At 37.3% G+C, this 15,209-nt stretch overlaps 1 protein-coding gene across 4 annotated transcripts in view; it reads right to left on the bottom strand.

The window, feature by feature from the left end:
* Window positions 1-3,729: 3,729 nt before the first annotated feature.
* LHCGR (luteinizing hormone/choriogonadotropin receptor) overlaps window positions 3,730-15,209 on the bottom strand; it is a 77,363-nt gene continuing 65,883 nt past the window's right edge. For all 4 annotated transcript variants that reach the window (XM_074286799.1, XM_074286797.1, XM_074286798.1 and 1 more), the window contains 3 exons: window positions 14,665-14,850; window positions 8,605-8,685; window positions 3,730-6,361 (listed from right to left, as the gene is read on the bottom strand). In XM_074286799.1, the coding sequence (XP_074142900.1) occupies window positions 5,251-6,361; window positions 8,605-8,685; window positions 14,665-14,850 (1,378 nt within the window). In that variant the 3' untranslated portion in view covers window positions 3,730-5,250. The remainder of the gene's footprint in view (window positions 6,362-8,604; window positions 8,686-14,664; window positions 14,851-15,209) is intronic.

Here is a 15,209-nt window from a genome sequence, read left to right on the forward strand (position 1 = left end):
GTCTTAGGCACTTAGAAGCTTTGGGACTCTGGACAAGTCCCTTAACCCTGTTTACTTTAGTTTCCTCATTGGTAATATGAACCAAAAAAGCCCCAATGGGGTCACAGAGTTGGACACGACTGAAATGACTGAGCAACCACAACATGACTTTATGAAAGCTGACCTTCCTACCTCTGATTCCAATCCTATCCTTTCTTCACCGGAGCTAGTCATACCCCTTTCTTCTCTATCTTAAGTTTCTATTTTCCTGACTTTTCTATTAACACATGCTAGGAAGGTCTTCCCTTCCTAAGAAACAAACATGAATCTTCAAATGACCTTCCTTTTGAATTCCTCTCCTATTCTGACCCTTTCACTGCCAATAATTTATAAGCATACACTGAAATCACAACCCCTCCTTCCTCTCCCACTCCTCATGTCCTTGCAACACAGCTTGTGTCCTAGACATTTTACTGCCTGCATTGTGAGGTCACCAGTGACTTTCTGATCACTTCATCGTCAAGGCTAGTAAGACAATGAGTTCTTTTCAGTGCTCATCTTCTGTAACAGACAGCCAGGATGGTGAAGACACAGACTTCTGTGCCAAGTGAGAACTGAGTGAAGGAAATGAAGATGTTCAGAGTGGAAAAGAGAAGTCTTGGGGGAAGGGTCATACTGATTCCAAACATTTGAAGGCTCTCATAGAAGGCTCTTCTACTATTTCCCTCCAGAGAATGAACTATTAAACTATAAGTAAGGGGGGTAGAAGCTGCAAAGAGACAAATTTAGGCTTGATATCTGAAAACACACATATCGACACACAGAAGTTTCCTAATAATTATAACAATCCAAAAGTGAAATGGATTGTTTCTGGAAGGAATGTGTTCTTATGGGAGGTATCCAAGCAGAACTTGGATGAACATTTATTTGTTGTGGTAGAAATTCTCTAGCTAAAGAATTGGAATAGATGGCCATGGTGCTCCTTCTAAAACTGAACTCTGCATTTCCTTGACTTTTCTTCGTCATAAGACACTGATGATCACCTCCTCCATAATAAATATTACAGCCTCCTGTAGTTTTTGAGAATGACGGCACTCACTATCTCTGCTCTTTCAATGACTCTTATTCATCTTCCCTATCCCTTGATGCAGACTTTTGTTGTGACTTTCTCCTCTTTACAATTTCTTCCCTGATGCTGTCATCCACCTAATAGTTTTAATCTTTACTCCTATACAGGTTTGACTCCCAAATTTGTATCTCTAGCCCTCAGTATCTTATCCATGCCCTGCCTTTTCCTGCTTTGTCAAAAAGTGGTCTAAGTAATTTTCAGAGAAAATTTCTCTTCCAATCCCTGGATCACAGAATCATCAATCTGGAGCTAGGGTGGGACCCAAAGGCCATCTAGTTTTTTCATTTTACAAGGAAGTAAACTGAGACCTAGAAAGATGAACCATCTTGACCCAGGTCACATGCGATATATGTCCTAGTCAGGATTTGAGATGCTATTCTCTGAGATGGCGGAGCTGGTACTCTTCCCACAAGACCACCCGAACCCATCCCCTGTACAGCCTTGCTGGGTTACATTTTGTATTGCATATGTCTAATTTTGCTAGTCCTTGCTCAGAAGCGTTCACAGATCCTCACTGCCCACCAAATGAAGTCCTGGCTCCTTAGCTTTGTATACTGAACACTCCATATACTGAGTTTAATCCCCGATCAATCTTTAGAGCATATTTTCACTCAGAATAGATAGGAGCTAAATTGGAACACTTTTCCCTAAACAGACCCAAAATTTTCCCACATCCATTCCTTTCCAGATGGCATTCCTCATTCCCTGGACTTTAGTCCCTTGCCCAGTGAGAGAGTTTTGTCTTTCCTGCCTTAGCCTTTTTCAACTTCCTTCTATTAGAATAGAAGATTCTTAAAGGCAGGGACTGCCTGCTTTTCTATCTGATTGCATTGGTATTCCTGCACTTAAGCACAGTGCATGGCCATGGGAAGCACTTGATAAAAATACTTACTGCCTTGACTTGAAGCTAAGCTTCTGTTTATCTGGTACCTTTGTGGTTCAGTGGATAGAGTCCTGGATCATGAGGTAGGAAGACACTTATAAGCTGTATACCTCTGAGCAAGTCAATGTCCTCACTCAGTTTCCTCTGCTATAAAATGGGGATAAAAAGAGTTGGGAGCATTAGATAAAATAACATATGTAAAGTACTTTGCAAACATTAAACTTCTGTATTAATGCTAGATATTATTATCATTAATTTTGTTATTATCTCATTACCTATTCCCAAAATACTTTCCAAAATATTCTTGGGGTTGAAGTCTTAGCCTTCTAGACTCACTTAACTGTAATTTTCTCCATATAGTCTTCCTTGCACTCTTAAGCCAGAAGTGGTCCTTTCCTCCCTTGAACTTGTATTTTTTCTTAATTTTTATTTTCATAAAGATATCTTTTTTATTTAGAATTTTTTCCACAGTATATATGCATGAGTAATTTTTTAACATTATCCCTTATAATAATTTTTCCAAATTTTCCCCTCCCTCCCTCTACTCCCTCCCCTTGATGACAGGCAATCCCATACATTTTACATGTGTTACAATAAAACCTAGATACAATATATGTGTGTAAATACCACTTTCTTGTTGCACATTAATTATTAGCTTCCGAAGGTATAAGTAACCTGGGTAGATAGACAGTAGTGCTAACAATTTACATTCACTTCCCAGTGTTCCTTCTCTGGGTGTAGTTATTTCTGTCCATCAATGATCAACTGGAAGTGAGTTGGATCTTCTCATAAAGATATCTTTAAGATATGAAAGTGTATTTGTGTATGTATTATCCTTCTACTGGTATCCCATGAGTCCTTTGCGTTCAGAAGACATATTTTATGCACTTCTACATTTTTTGGTTTCTAGCTTAGAACCTTACATATTAGTAGATGCTCAGTGTTTACTGAGTTTAATTGAAAGTGGAATTTTACTGAGATCCTAATAGTCATGTATGGGATAGGTTGTGGATAGACACTAAAGACAACAAAGCTATTGATAACAAAAGTCCTTGTGTGAGATGATGGAGTGAATGAGGTAGGAATTAGTAGGAAAAGAAAGGAACGAATGCATTCCAAATAGTGCAAAAGAAGAATAAAAAGACTTGATGATTTGAAGGGGGAGCTAGAGAAAGGGGAAGAGTTAGAGAAAGAGAGACAGAGAAGAGAGAAACTTGGGTAGTAATGCGTTCTAGATGACTTTACAGATCTGTGTTGGAGGATATGATATATTTCTTAGACTTAATATAATATAGCACAATATAGATAATTAAGATTAATATGTCAAATGTCACCAAAGTAATTTGAAGTATAGGTATATAGATTTTTGCCTAAATCTATCTATCTATCTATCTATCTATCTATCTATCTATCTATCTATCTATCTATCTATCTATCTATCATCTATCTATTCAATTTAGGGTGAGTTGAGACTATTTTAAGTGAAATACCTAGAGAAGAATAGGTGTTTTTATATTTTCTTCTTTATTGCTTATTTTGTTGTTTTGGGTCTTGAATTTATAAACGAATCAAAAAGTTTATAGTGAGACCTTTGAAATTAGCATTTTATTTTCATATTTCAGGGAGAAACTCATGAATGCTAGTTCATGAGGGAGGCAGATAAAATGAGGAATGTATTTGGTTAAAGGCAGTAGACTATTAAAGAAGCAGAATACATGAACAAAAGGAAAAATAATCAGAAGATTAAAAAAATCTTTATTGATGTTTCTTTTCTTCTTATTTTTAATATTGCTATCTCAAGTCGTTCCTTAGGAGCTTCATACAATAGAAGCTTTTCTTATAAGAAATGACTGTACCTTAAGTAAAGCAAATCCTTTACACGTCCCTCATGTCTTAGCTGTGGGGCAGCTGTTGTATTTCACTCTCAGGCCTCTAAAAGCAGGATTGATCATGGGATCATTTGGAGCTCTGAAGTTGCTCAGTGTTACTTTGCTTTACATTATTGTGGTTATCATGCAAATTGTTCTAGTCCTGCTAACTTCATTCTCTCTCAGTTTCTATAAGCCTTTCTGAGTTTCTCAGAATTTATCACATTTATAATTTTTAAAAAAATACTTTTTATTATAAATAAAAAAGAAAATTATTGATGTCTTTTGTGTTTGTATCATTGAATTTCTCACTGTGTCCCACTACCTAAAAGGACACTCCCTATAACAATGTTAAAAAAGAAGAAAAAGTCCCAACAAAAATAATCAATACATCAAATAGGTCTGACATTCTTTGAAGGGCGGCACACCTGTGGTTCCCAGCTCTGCAAAGATTTGAGGGGGGATGATTTTTTTATGTCAAGAAGAGATTTTAATAAGTATACAATATATATAAATTTTTTTATGGTGCTGTTAAATAAAGGAGTAAGGGGTAGAATAGATATGTTGAAACAGTTGTTTCAGTGTAGTATAGTGATAACTATACAATGTATTTCATAAAAAGTCAAGTTCACAAAAACCTCTTGCTTTAAATGAAAACCATATATTATAGGAAGTGAAGAGACTACCAAATAAAGTCCCTGCCTATCAGGTATTTAATATATTTGTATTCTTTAGCCACCAAAAATATAAAAATTACAGTAAATCAAAGTTTTCTAATATTTAAAGTAAAAAGATAGTGCTTTTAAAGAAGATGTATTTTTCCTAATATATTTCATTTACTAAACAATAAATATAACATTTCAATATCCTCAGGGTGCTTAAAAACTGCAGAGAACAAATAAGAGATGTTAGATGCCTATATTGTTATGAATGTTTTAGAAATATAATAACATATGAAACAAGAATGGATATGATATTCTAGAAATTTAGTTCAGGTTTATGAGGCTAAGAACGAGTTAGCAATAGGGATTAGCTCTGTGATTTCAATGGTAGATCTCTCAGGTGAGGAAATTCCAACTTCTTTACATCATAAGTCTTAAAGACCTGCCTATTGATTAAAAGGCTAACACTTAGAGTCAGGGCTTGAAGCCAAGTCTTTCTGGCTTTTGAACCAACTCCTTATTCACCATTCCAAACGGCTACCCTTAAGAGCAAGTGATTGTGCAAAACAAATACTTTATGTAAACATCACTGATCATTCACAAGTAAAATTGTAGAAGCATATTTTAATTTCAATTGTATTAATAATAATACTGCTGTACTCCTACGATGCCACATATGCACTATGACTAGCATCCTTTGCTACAAGTCTCTTCCAGGACTGTGGTGTACTAGCATTTGAAAGTGGACAATTTCAGTGTGTTTTGAGGGGCTTTATTTGCTCCATGGGAGCCGTTTTTGCAGTTGGAGGTATAAGCTGAAAAATTCTCCATCCTATAAAGTTCTGCTCGGTTTTTACAGTAACCAAACTTGCTCAGTAAAAGAAAAAAATCCCTTCGGAAGGCCTTTGTGAAAATCGCATACAGAAATGGATTTGCACAGGAGTTAAGTGGATAAAATAACACCAGTAAAATTTTGGAGTTGGTCACTGTGATGAGGGGTACTTTAAATGCAGCTGAGATGGCAAAAAATGAGATAGGTGCCATGCAGGTGAAATCAGTGAATATTAGTATTGCCATTTTCTTGGCAATCTTTGTATCCTTGTTGGCTGCTACAAGCTCTGGATTCTGGACTGCAAAGTAGATTTTAATATAACAAGCACAGATGATGATGAAGGCCGCCACGTTGATGACCAAGATGATGAGTATGTATGCTTGGGAGAGAGTGGTCTCAATGTCCATGGGGAGACAAATGCTGACCTTCATGTAGTTGCTGATTCCCACAAGGGGCAACACTGCAAATATAGTGGAAAACAGCCAGCCTCCAAGCATGATCAGCACGGCGTGTCTGAGCTGCAGCTTTCGATCTAGCTGCATGGCATAGGTGATGGTGTGCCACCGTTCTAGAGTGATTACTGTGAGTGTGTAGACAGAAAGTTCACTTGAGAACACAGTGAAAAAGCCAGCCGCACTGCAGCCGCTTCCCGTCTGCCAATCTATGGCGTGGTTATGATACTGACCTTTGGTTTTAGAATCGACCGAGGCAATGAGCAGGAGGTAGAGCCCCATGCAAAAGTCTGCAAAGGAGAGATTGCACATGAGAAAGCGGGGCACGGTCATTTTGTAATGACTGGTCAGCAGAACAAGGAGGACAGTGAAATTTCCCACAATTGCTAGGAGATTTATGAGCCAAATCAGGACTCTAAGGAAGTCATAGCCCATAATATCTTCACAAGGATTAAAGGCATCTGGTTCAGGAGCACATCGAAGAATTTTGGGTGAGCAGAAGCCATAGTCATAGTCCCAGATACTTAGTTCACTCTCCGCAAAGATGGCAGAATAGCTGTAAGAAGAATATCTTAATTGGTTGTAAACTTAAAAAAATTTTTTTTCTTGGGTTCTGAATATAAAAAAATGCAAGAATTATCTTTAGTACTGTTTTTAAGCCAAAGAAACAAAAAGAAGCAAACCACAACAAACCCTGGTCTCGAATTTATTTGTTAAATTATCTCAGAACTCTGAATTGATGTAGGAGTTCTTTAAGAAAGAAATAAAACACCATTTAGACTTTTTTTTTTATAGATTGTGCGCATTGATGCAAAGACTTAATGAAGCTGTTTACAGAGGATGATTTTCTTTAGAAAACAAATTTAGAGACACAATATATGCTTGCTAAACTCAAAAGAATCCTTTCTTGGCATTTTCTTAGCTATTTATCTCATTTATTTGCCAACCAAACTACTATCAAGCTGTTATTCTATAGTAGAGTGTAAGCATCATTGCAAGGCTCACATGGAAAATCTGCAACAGCCCCTGGGAAAGTTGGTTTCCTTCAAGATCTCAGTCTTAAACCAATAGTGTAGTATGTATGTAGAGGTAGAGTAAGCGATGCATTGGGAGATATAGGAGGCCTGGGATTTGAGAGGAGTGAGGTCATGGATGATGGAGAGTATGTTTCAAGCAAAAGGAGACTAGGAAAATAGTTCTGTTCTTAAGGGTCCTGTGTTTGATTAAACAGAAATTTCTCATTGGACCAAGTTGAAAAAGATGCTCTTTAATTCAGAAGGAGTTGCTATAACACTCAATATTTGGGAAAGTTGTAATACTGTCATACACACAAGCCCAATAAATATTTCTTTTGGTGGGGAGGAATAAATTATTATTAGGGACTATAGAAACTGATAATTATTCTGTCAAGATCCTTGCAAGTATTTTAAATTAGGGTTCATCACTTACACTTTTATTCTTTCCACTACCCAAACCAATAATATGCCTTATGAAATAAGAAAATAATAGGAAGAAAGAATCTTAAGACTTGGACCTGCAAAAAAAAATTGATGTGAATAATCTAAGAGTGCAGTTTGGAAAACAGATGTTAACACATGAGACCATGAGAAAAAAGAGATTCTTACCAGAGAGGTAGTACTCTCAAGTACAGTTAGGGAGATGAAAATAACTTGATATTGGAATCTTTGCCTCTTTATTAACTGTGTGATATAGCAGTGCCCATCTCATGCATTTCAATTTTAATAAATGTTCTGCCTTTAAAGATGTTAGATGGAGATAAAAAGAGATAAAAAAGGCAGAGAAAAGAGTGAAGTGAAAGAAAAGAAAATGCTATGGAAGAACAAACAATAATTATCTTGGGGGCACTTGATCTTACATGTAATGGTAATTCTGAATGAAATGTAAGGATGGAGCAATGATAATTATTTTTCTGAGTCTGTAACGTCTATATTTGAAGGTAAGTCCATTAGTTGAGATATACCAGCAGACAGACATATAACAAACAGTATAAGTGAGATTGGAGGATATGGGTCAATAAAGGATATCTATTAAATCATAGGTATCTTGCCAAGCATCTTGAAGATATGTCTTCCATGTATAAATACTCCTCAGTTTCTCTTCTCCCTAAATTTCTTTAGATGTAGTTCTCAAACACCTATTTTGATCCATATTCTCACTTCTAACAGTGATTCAGAGATGAGGCCTTTGGTGAAAAGGGAAAATTGAAACATGAAACAATCCAGGGAAAACATTTTTCTATTTTTTCTGCTGCTTATCTCTGTTTCAAAATATTAAGACCCCAGGATTAGGCCCTGCAATTGGTGATTTAGCTAGCCTGGATCCCTATTCAGAAAGATGCATCCAATGTGCTTATATTGATGACTTTGGAAACAGTCTTGAATTCATCAAAACCAATTTATAAGTTATCTACTATATATACCAAATGAAGAAAGGTCTCTCCTGAGTCATATCACTGTAAATTAAGGTGTCATCTGGCTACTAGTAATGGGTTTCAAATGGAACTGAATAAATCCATTAAGTTTTGAAATATGTTATATATAACTAAGCAGTGATAAGTTAGACAGAATGTGCCATTTTTTGAGTGCCTTGCCTAGACGCAAGAGAAATGTCACTTAATAGAACAGGTGACACTTGAAAAGAGAAATTTTTGTTTTACAACTATTAAACCATCCTTTGCAACATTTCGCCTCCAAGATCTGATATTTTAAAAAAAACAATCTTAGAATCAAAAATAATGAGTACATTCAGATTTGTATTTCTTTGCATGCAAATACTTACAATGTTTCATTATTTGGTTTCCTTGCTGTGCTTTCACATTGTTTAGAAAAGTTTTCAAAAATGAAAAGTGAAATATTCTGGCTAAAATAGAAGAAAAAAGGAGTTAAGCTTTTGGTCTTTAAATGAAATCTGATCATGTCTATTTATACTTTGTTCCTTCAAATTCTTTACCTATTACACCAACATTTATGTTCTGCACCATTGTCCTAAGTGAAGTGCTACCTGGTGGGAGACTAAAGGCTTCCGAATTGTCATTATAGTATTCTCAGCTTAGATAAAACACTCTTGAATGCTAAGTATTTTGTGTAGGCTCTAGAGAGAAAAAATTTTCTATTTCTTGCAATAAAGCGAAGCTCTCTCAATGCTCATTAAAAGCTTCCTTTTGTAGTACATTAAGACTTGCTGTTCACCACTGTCCTCTCTATTTTGGCCTTGGTAAGTAGGTAACCAATAAAAGGTCATGGCTTTGAATCATATCTTGAGATCTGTTTGCAAAAACTGAACAAAAGTTGAGGATTTTGGGCTATGTACATTCTAATTTGGATATCATGCTTTTATATTTGTGGAATTAAATGTTTTCTTTTCACCCTTCCATTTCCCAGGTTCCTAAATGGATTAGCCAATGGGCATCTGGAAAAATATCAAGGACATAAAAGAATATCAACCTTTATACAACTAAGAACAAGCTAGGGCTTAGTACAAAGGGAAAATGGATTAAGAAAAAGAGAACAGAGGATAGTAAGATATGAAAATATCAATACCTCCTGAGAGAAGTTTGAGTCACCTTTACATCTTTTCTGGCCATATTGACAAGAAAAGTTCTTTATATCAACCCCCTTGTGCAAAAGTGGGAAGGTGGGTTAAGTGCAGAGTTAGGAATCATTATTCTTTATAAAATTATATGGATGCATGCCTTTTCATGTCTACTTATAAGATTATACTTCATAGATGCAGACTCACAAAATGTTAGCACTGAAAAGGACTTAAACATCATCTAATCCAACTGTTTCATAGGTGGGGACACTGAAATCCAAAGAACAAAGGAATGAAATAAATGAAAACCTTCAAATATTTAGTATTTGTACCAAATATTGTGCTAAGCATTGGGAATATAAATACAAAAGCAGAAACAATTTCTCCAGGATCTTATATTTATACAGGAGGGAGGGAGGAATGGCATATTGGGGACTATATTATGTCAATGGTGAATAAGGCCATAGAATAAGACTGATACATTCTATCCAGGAACAATAAGAGAATTGATCTGGTCATGGTTCATAGTTCCAGAGCTGGAGTGGGGCCAGTGGTGGAGCAGTAATAGGATTGTCAAAGAGGCTGTGGTGGAGGTAGCCAGAAAGGAGTCACGTATAATGTGATTGGGGATTTTTTGAAATAGAATTCTGGAAGAGCAGTCACCAAGTAGGAGATTGGAGTTACTCCAAAGCCTAGTGGGTAATGAGAAGCTTAGTGAGGTTATGAAGGAAGTACTCTAAACCTGTCCCAAAAAGGATTCATCTTCTTCCCAAACTGCCCCAGAGGACAAGCATCCTCCCAGGTGCCTAGGCTCTCTGTGGTATCCCTGACTTCTCTCTCACCCCCTACATCCAATCTGTTGTCAAAGGAGTATCAATTCCTCCTTCAATGAACCACCACCTGTCCTCTGACACTATTATCACCACAGTGTGGGCAGACAACTCTAATAGGATTGATCTTGCTCCTCTGGTCTCTCCTTGATTCAATCCATCTTTCCCTTAGCTGTCAAAGTGATCTTCCTAGGTAATCTTCACTTAGGATTCACTTCATTTCCTGAAGTGATCTTCAAGTCTGACCATATCAACCCTTATTCCAGTGGATCCCTATGATCTCCAGAATCAAATAAAATTATTGCCTGACGTTTGAAACCCTTCATAACCAGGTCCCTTCCCATATTTTCTTAATTCTATTGTCCTCTGCTATCTTTTTCACTTTTAACCCCTGTGCTTGGGAATACTTTATTTCATTTTCCTCGAGGACCTTGGGTGAAGGGAAATCTATTACCCACCAACACATCCCATTTAACTTGTGGATAAGTATGTTTCTTAGTTCATTTTTCCTCATATTAAACATAAATCTCCTGATTTTCTTTCCTTCAGTTCTCAGCTAAATTCCCCTTGTGCAAGAAACTGTACTTTCCCTGCACTTGTTCCTTCCCTCTGACAATAGTACTGTCATACTGCCAATTTCCCCTGTATTTACCTATTCTCTAGGTAGTTGGATGTTATTATTTTCATTATAAAGTCAAGCTCCTTGAGGAGAGGAGCTGTGTTTGCTTTTGTCCGCCTGGTATAATCATTTAATAAATGCTTTTTGTCTGACTGATTGGAGAGGAGAAAGAACATGATGACCATAGTTACAAAGCCAGTGTATATCAGACTCAGGACTTGAACACAGATTTCCTGATTCTACTTCTGACCTTTGCTCTATTACAGCTACTTCCCCAAATTTTGGATTAATTTTTTTGGGCCCTCCAGTCCCGGTACCATATTATGTTGTGTGTTCTCTGGAGACAAATCTGCTGTTGGCTTTCTGATGCTCTCTCTTCATGACAACCTTAATAAAAGATACCAAGGAGCCTTTCAGGCCATCTGCTCAATACAGCTGGGTGTTATTGAGAACACTGCAGCTGGAGGTCAGGGCTGTGGCACCAAGCTGCACAAATATTCCCATGGCATCCGGCGGCAGCCCTTCAACATCCAGTGTCAAAGGTTGATCTGTCTACTTCAGCTTGGAATCCTCACCTAAAGAACCTTTCAGTTGGAAGCTATTTCCTTCTTGATCTGATACTGAGAAAAACAATAGCATTGGGGTAGTGCTTTAAATTTTGTAGAGAAGCTGAACATATATTATCTTATTTGATCTTCACAACAACCCTGGGGATTTCCATCTCCCCTTTTACTACTGAGGAAACTGGGACATAAGGAGGGTGACTTATACAGGGTCACAATGTCTGAGGCAGGAGGTGAAATCAGGGCTTCCTGACTCCCAGGCTGATGCTCTGTTGTACCACCCAGCTGCCTCTAAGGGGATGCTTGTTGACTTGTATCACATGAACCATTTCTCCCAGAGGTAGCTCTTTTTTTCTTCTATAAACTGAATCAGAAACACCAGAACTGAATTTTAGGTCTTGCTGCTCCCAGAAGGTTCCTTACATCCCTTCCCCTACAGTGTAGGCTTGGAAGTATAAGATTATGGAAATCACCAAAAAACATTTTAAAAGTATTTACTATGGTGGTTTTTTATATGTCTTCTTTTCTCCTAGTTCCTTAAAGAACTTAATTTATGTTGCCACAAATGTGGCTCATATACCTTTAGCTTTTCCTCGACGACCTTGGGTAAAGGGAAATCCATTACCCACCAACACAGCCCATTTGGCTTTTGGATAAGTATGTTTGTTAGGACAATTTTCCTCATATAAAACATAAATTGACCCTTTTGTATCTCCCCACCCACTGCTACAAGCTGGCAAGAAATCTTTTTAAAGCACTTAGTATGGTACCTGGCTCATTAAATAAATCCTTGTTCCTTTGTTCCCTACTTCCCCTGTGCTTTTGTTTCCCAGAATAAATCTAATCCTTTTTTCACATGACATCACTTCATATATTGGAATATGTAGTCTTCTCCAATTTCAATATTCTCATTTCCTTCAAATAATCCTCATGACCCCAAGACTCTTTGCTGCTCTGATTGCCTTCCTGTACTCTTATTAAAAGGAGCAGCAATGGGGGCACGGTAGATAGAGAAATACAGTAAGAAAGACTTATCTTTCTGAATTCAAATCCAACCTCAGACACTAATTAGCCATGGGATCCTGGGCAAGTTGCTTATCCCTGTTTGCTTCAGTTTCCTCATCTGTAAAATGAGCTGGAGAAGGAAATGGCAAACCACTCTAGTATCTTTGCCAAGATAACCCCAAATGAGGGTATGAAGAGTCAGACATACCTGAACTGCCTGAACACAAGTACTCTTATTAATATCCTTTCTAAAAAGTGACACTCAAAATGGAATATAATCTGACCTAATCTGACCAGGACACAGTATAGTAGCACTGTCACTAATCTAGTCATGTGAACTGTGGCTCCTAATTTTAAAAATTGTTAATTTTGGTTGTCGAGCTTGCAATCTACGTTTTAATCCTTTCCACCTTCCTTGCACCTAGATTGTTTTTTAGATGAACCACTGTTTAAATACTTTTCATCTAATAATTGTCGGCCAGTCAATAAACATTGATTAAATACCTATTACAAGCCAGGAATTGCACTAACACTGGGGAAAGATAGTTTCTGCTTTCAAGTTCATAGTCACTGGGCAGACAACATGCAAACAGTTGTACACAAATGATTGGCAGTACCGATTTAAGTTACTTTATTGAACTACATATGAGACTTTCCATTAATACCTAGTAAATAATTTGCTTTGGCCCGTTCTATCCAGTCCAAATATTTAAAAATCTTTCCCCTACCAACTAATGTGTTGATGATCTCTCCCAGGTTTGGGTCAATAGATTATTGATACAGATATAAAATAGACTAAGTCTGGAATCTAGAGATACTCCATTGGAGACTTCTTTCCAAGTTAATATGAAGCTATATCTAGCCAAACATTTTTATGTGCTTTTTAATTTTAATCAAACTACTTTACTAGTTGTTTTCCAAATAAACTATCTCCCACCTTCGTGCTTTCCAACATTTGGGAAATCCATGCCCTCATCTTGGCCTCTGAGAAGTCTTAGCTTTCTTCAAGACTCATCTCAGGTGTTGCCTCCTCAAGGAAGCCTTTCTTATACCCACAATTTTAGTACTTTTGAGGAACGTGCTGTATCCTTCCATAAATTAGGTCAAGAGCAATTTTATTTTTGGCTTTGTATTTTCAGTGCCTAATACCCTATCATACTAAATTCACTTTAAGTCTATGTCATGAGAGAGCTTTTGATTCCCTCTCAATTTGGCCTGAGCAATTTCCAAAATCAAGAATCAGGAGCTATATCTAGGTAATTAACACCCCCAAGAGAGTGGAGAATTTCTTTCTCATTGTGTCACACATCAGGTAGTAATGACAGGACAGTACAATTCATTCCAGGGTCTGAGAACATGCTTGGTATGCTATGGAAGGAGATACACAGAGACAGAGACAAAGAGATAGACGAGACAGAGAACACAGAGAAACACACAGAGAAAAAGAGGGGGCAGATATAACAGAGAGGGGGAGAGACAGGTACAGAGACAGAAGAAAAGGGAAGAGGAAGAGAAGAGAAAACAGGAGAGGAAGAGGAAGAGAAGAGAAAATGGGAGAGGAGAAGGGAGAGGATGGCAATGATAAAGTTCTGTCATCCACACACACACAGTCTTCTCCAATTTTCTTTTGCTGCTTTGTCCTAGGTTTGGCCTCTGAGAATGGGGAAAGTTTCCTTCCCCGAGGGAAATTGGAGAAGCCAGGGAGTGAAGGGGTCCAAAATTGGAACAAACTCAGTGGCTCTTATCAATTTTGCTACTTATTAAGAGAATTAATCATGGGTGAGCTTCTCTTGGCTCCTGTCCTGAGGTTTAAAGGAAAAAAAAAACTCACTCCAGTATGCCTGGAAGAGGAATAACTGAAGAAATCCCTTTGCAATATTTTGCATCTGTTTTACTTAGAAGATTAAGACACTGTGTTAATTTAAACTTCTTTCTCCCTGCTCCCCCTATCCCCTCACATCCCCCAAGGAAATGGTGAACTCTGAGGAGGAATGGGGCTGATTAGACTTTGACGAGCCAAGTTATGTCCTCAATTTTGCAATGACTAAATTAGGCTATAATTCAATTAGCCTAGAATGGTGACAGTGCAGATGTAGGGTGAATTAACTATTTGGCAATAGTGTTCCCCTAGGGAAAAAATCTTTCCCTTCCCTTAGTCTTTTCCCTTTTGACAGAGATCCCACTCACATGCAGCTGGCTAACACACATTGTAGGGGGTTGACATTGGCTCGTCTGAAAATGTGAATTTCTGGAACAACTGTGGCTGGTTTTCTTTAAAAAAATAACTTACTCCTTTGTTGGCAGGTTTATAAATGCACAGCAGTGACTGGGGTAAGTTAAGGTGGCTTCCAGAAGATTGACAAATTTTTCCCGGGGTGGTAATTTCTTTAGGGAATAGGATGATGTGGCAATTAACACCTGAATGGACTCCAGCCCATAGCTAGGCAGTGCCTCCAGCTTGGTAGATGAAATATCCCTGTAGAGAAAGAAGATAAAGTGTTTGTTTTATCTCATTAAATTTTCTTTTACCTCACACCTTTTAGGACAATGACATCATTCTGATTTTCTTTTTAAGTTTGGAGGTTTGCCTTTTTGTTAATCTCTATATCGCCTCTGTCAATCTCTCTGGATATAAACTTAAAGCAGTGATATCTTATTTTTAATTGTTGTTAAGGAGCCATTATTCTGTCCTATAAGTTTTTGTCTCAGTCCCTGTCACCTGCAGGTGCTTCTGTCTATACATAACATTCAGCATTTAGGAGAAATGAAATTACTTGTATTCTGAGATGGCAGGTTTGTGCAATGACATCATCTTTTGTGTGCTACCCCAGGAGA

This window comes from Sminthopsis crassicaudata, chromosome 2 (assembly GCF_048593235.1).
Source record: "Sminthopsis crassicaudata isolate SCR6 chromosome 2, ASM4859323v1, whole genome shotgun sequence".
Lineage (NCBI taxonomy): Eukaryota > Metazoa > Chordata > Mammalia > Dasyuromorphia > Dasyuridae > Sminthopsis > Sminthopsis crassicaudata.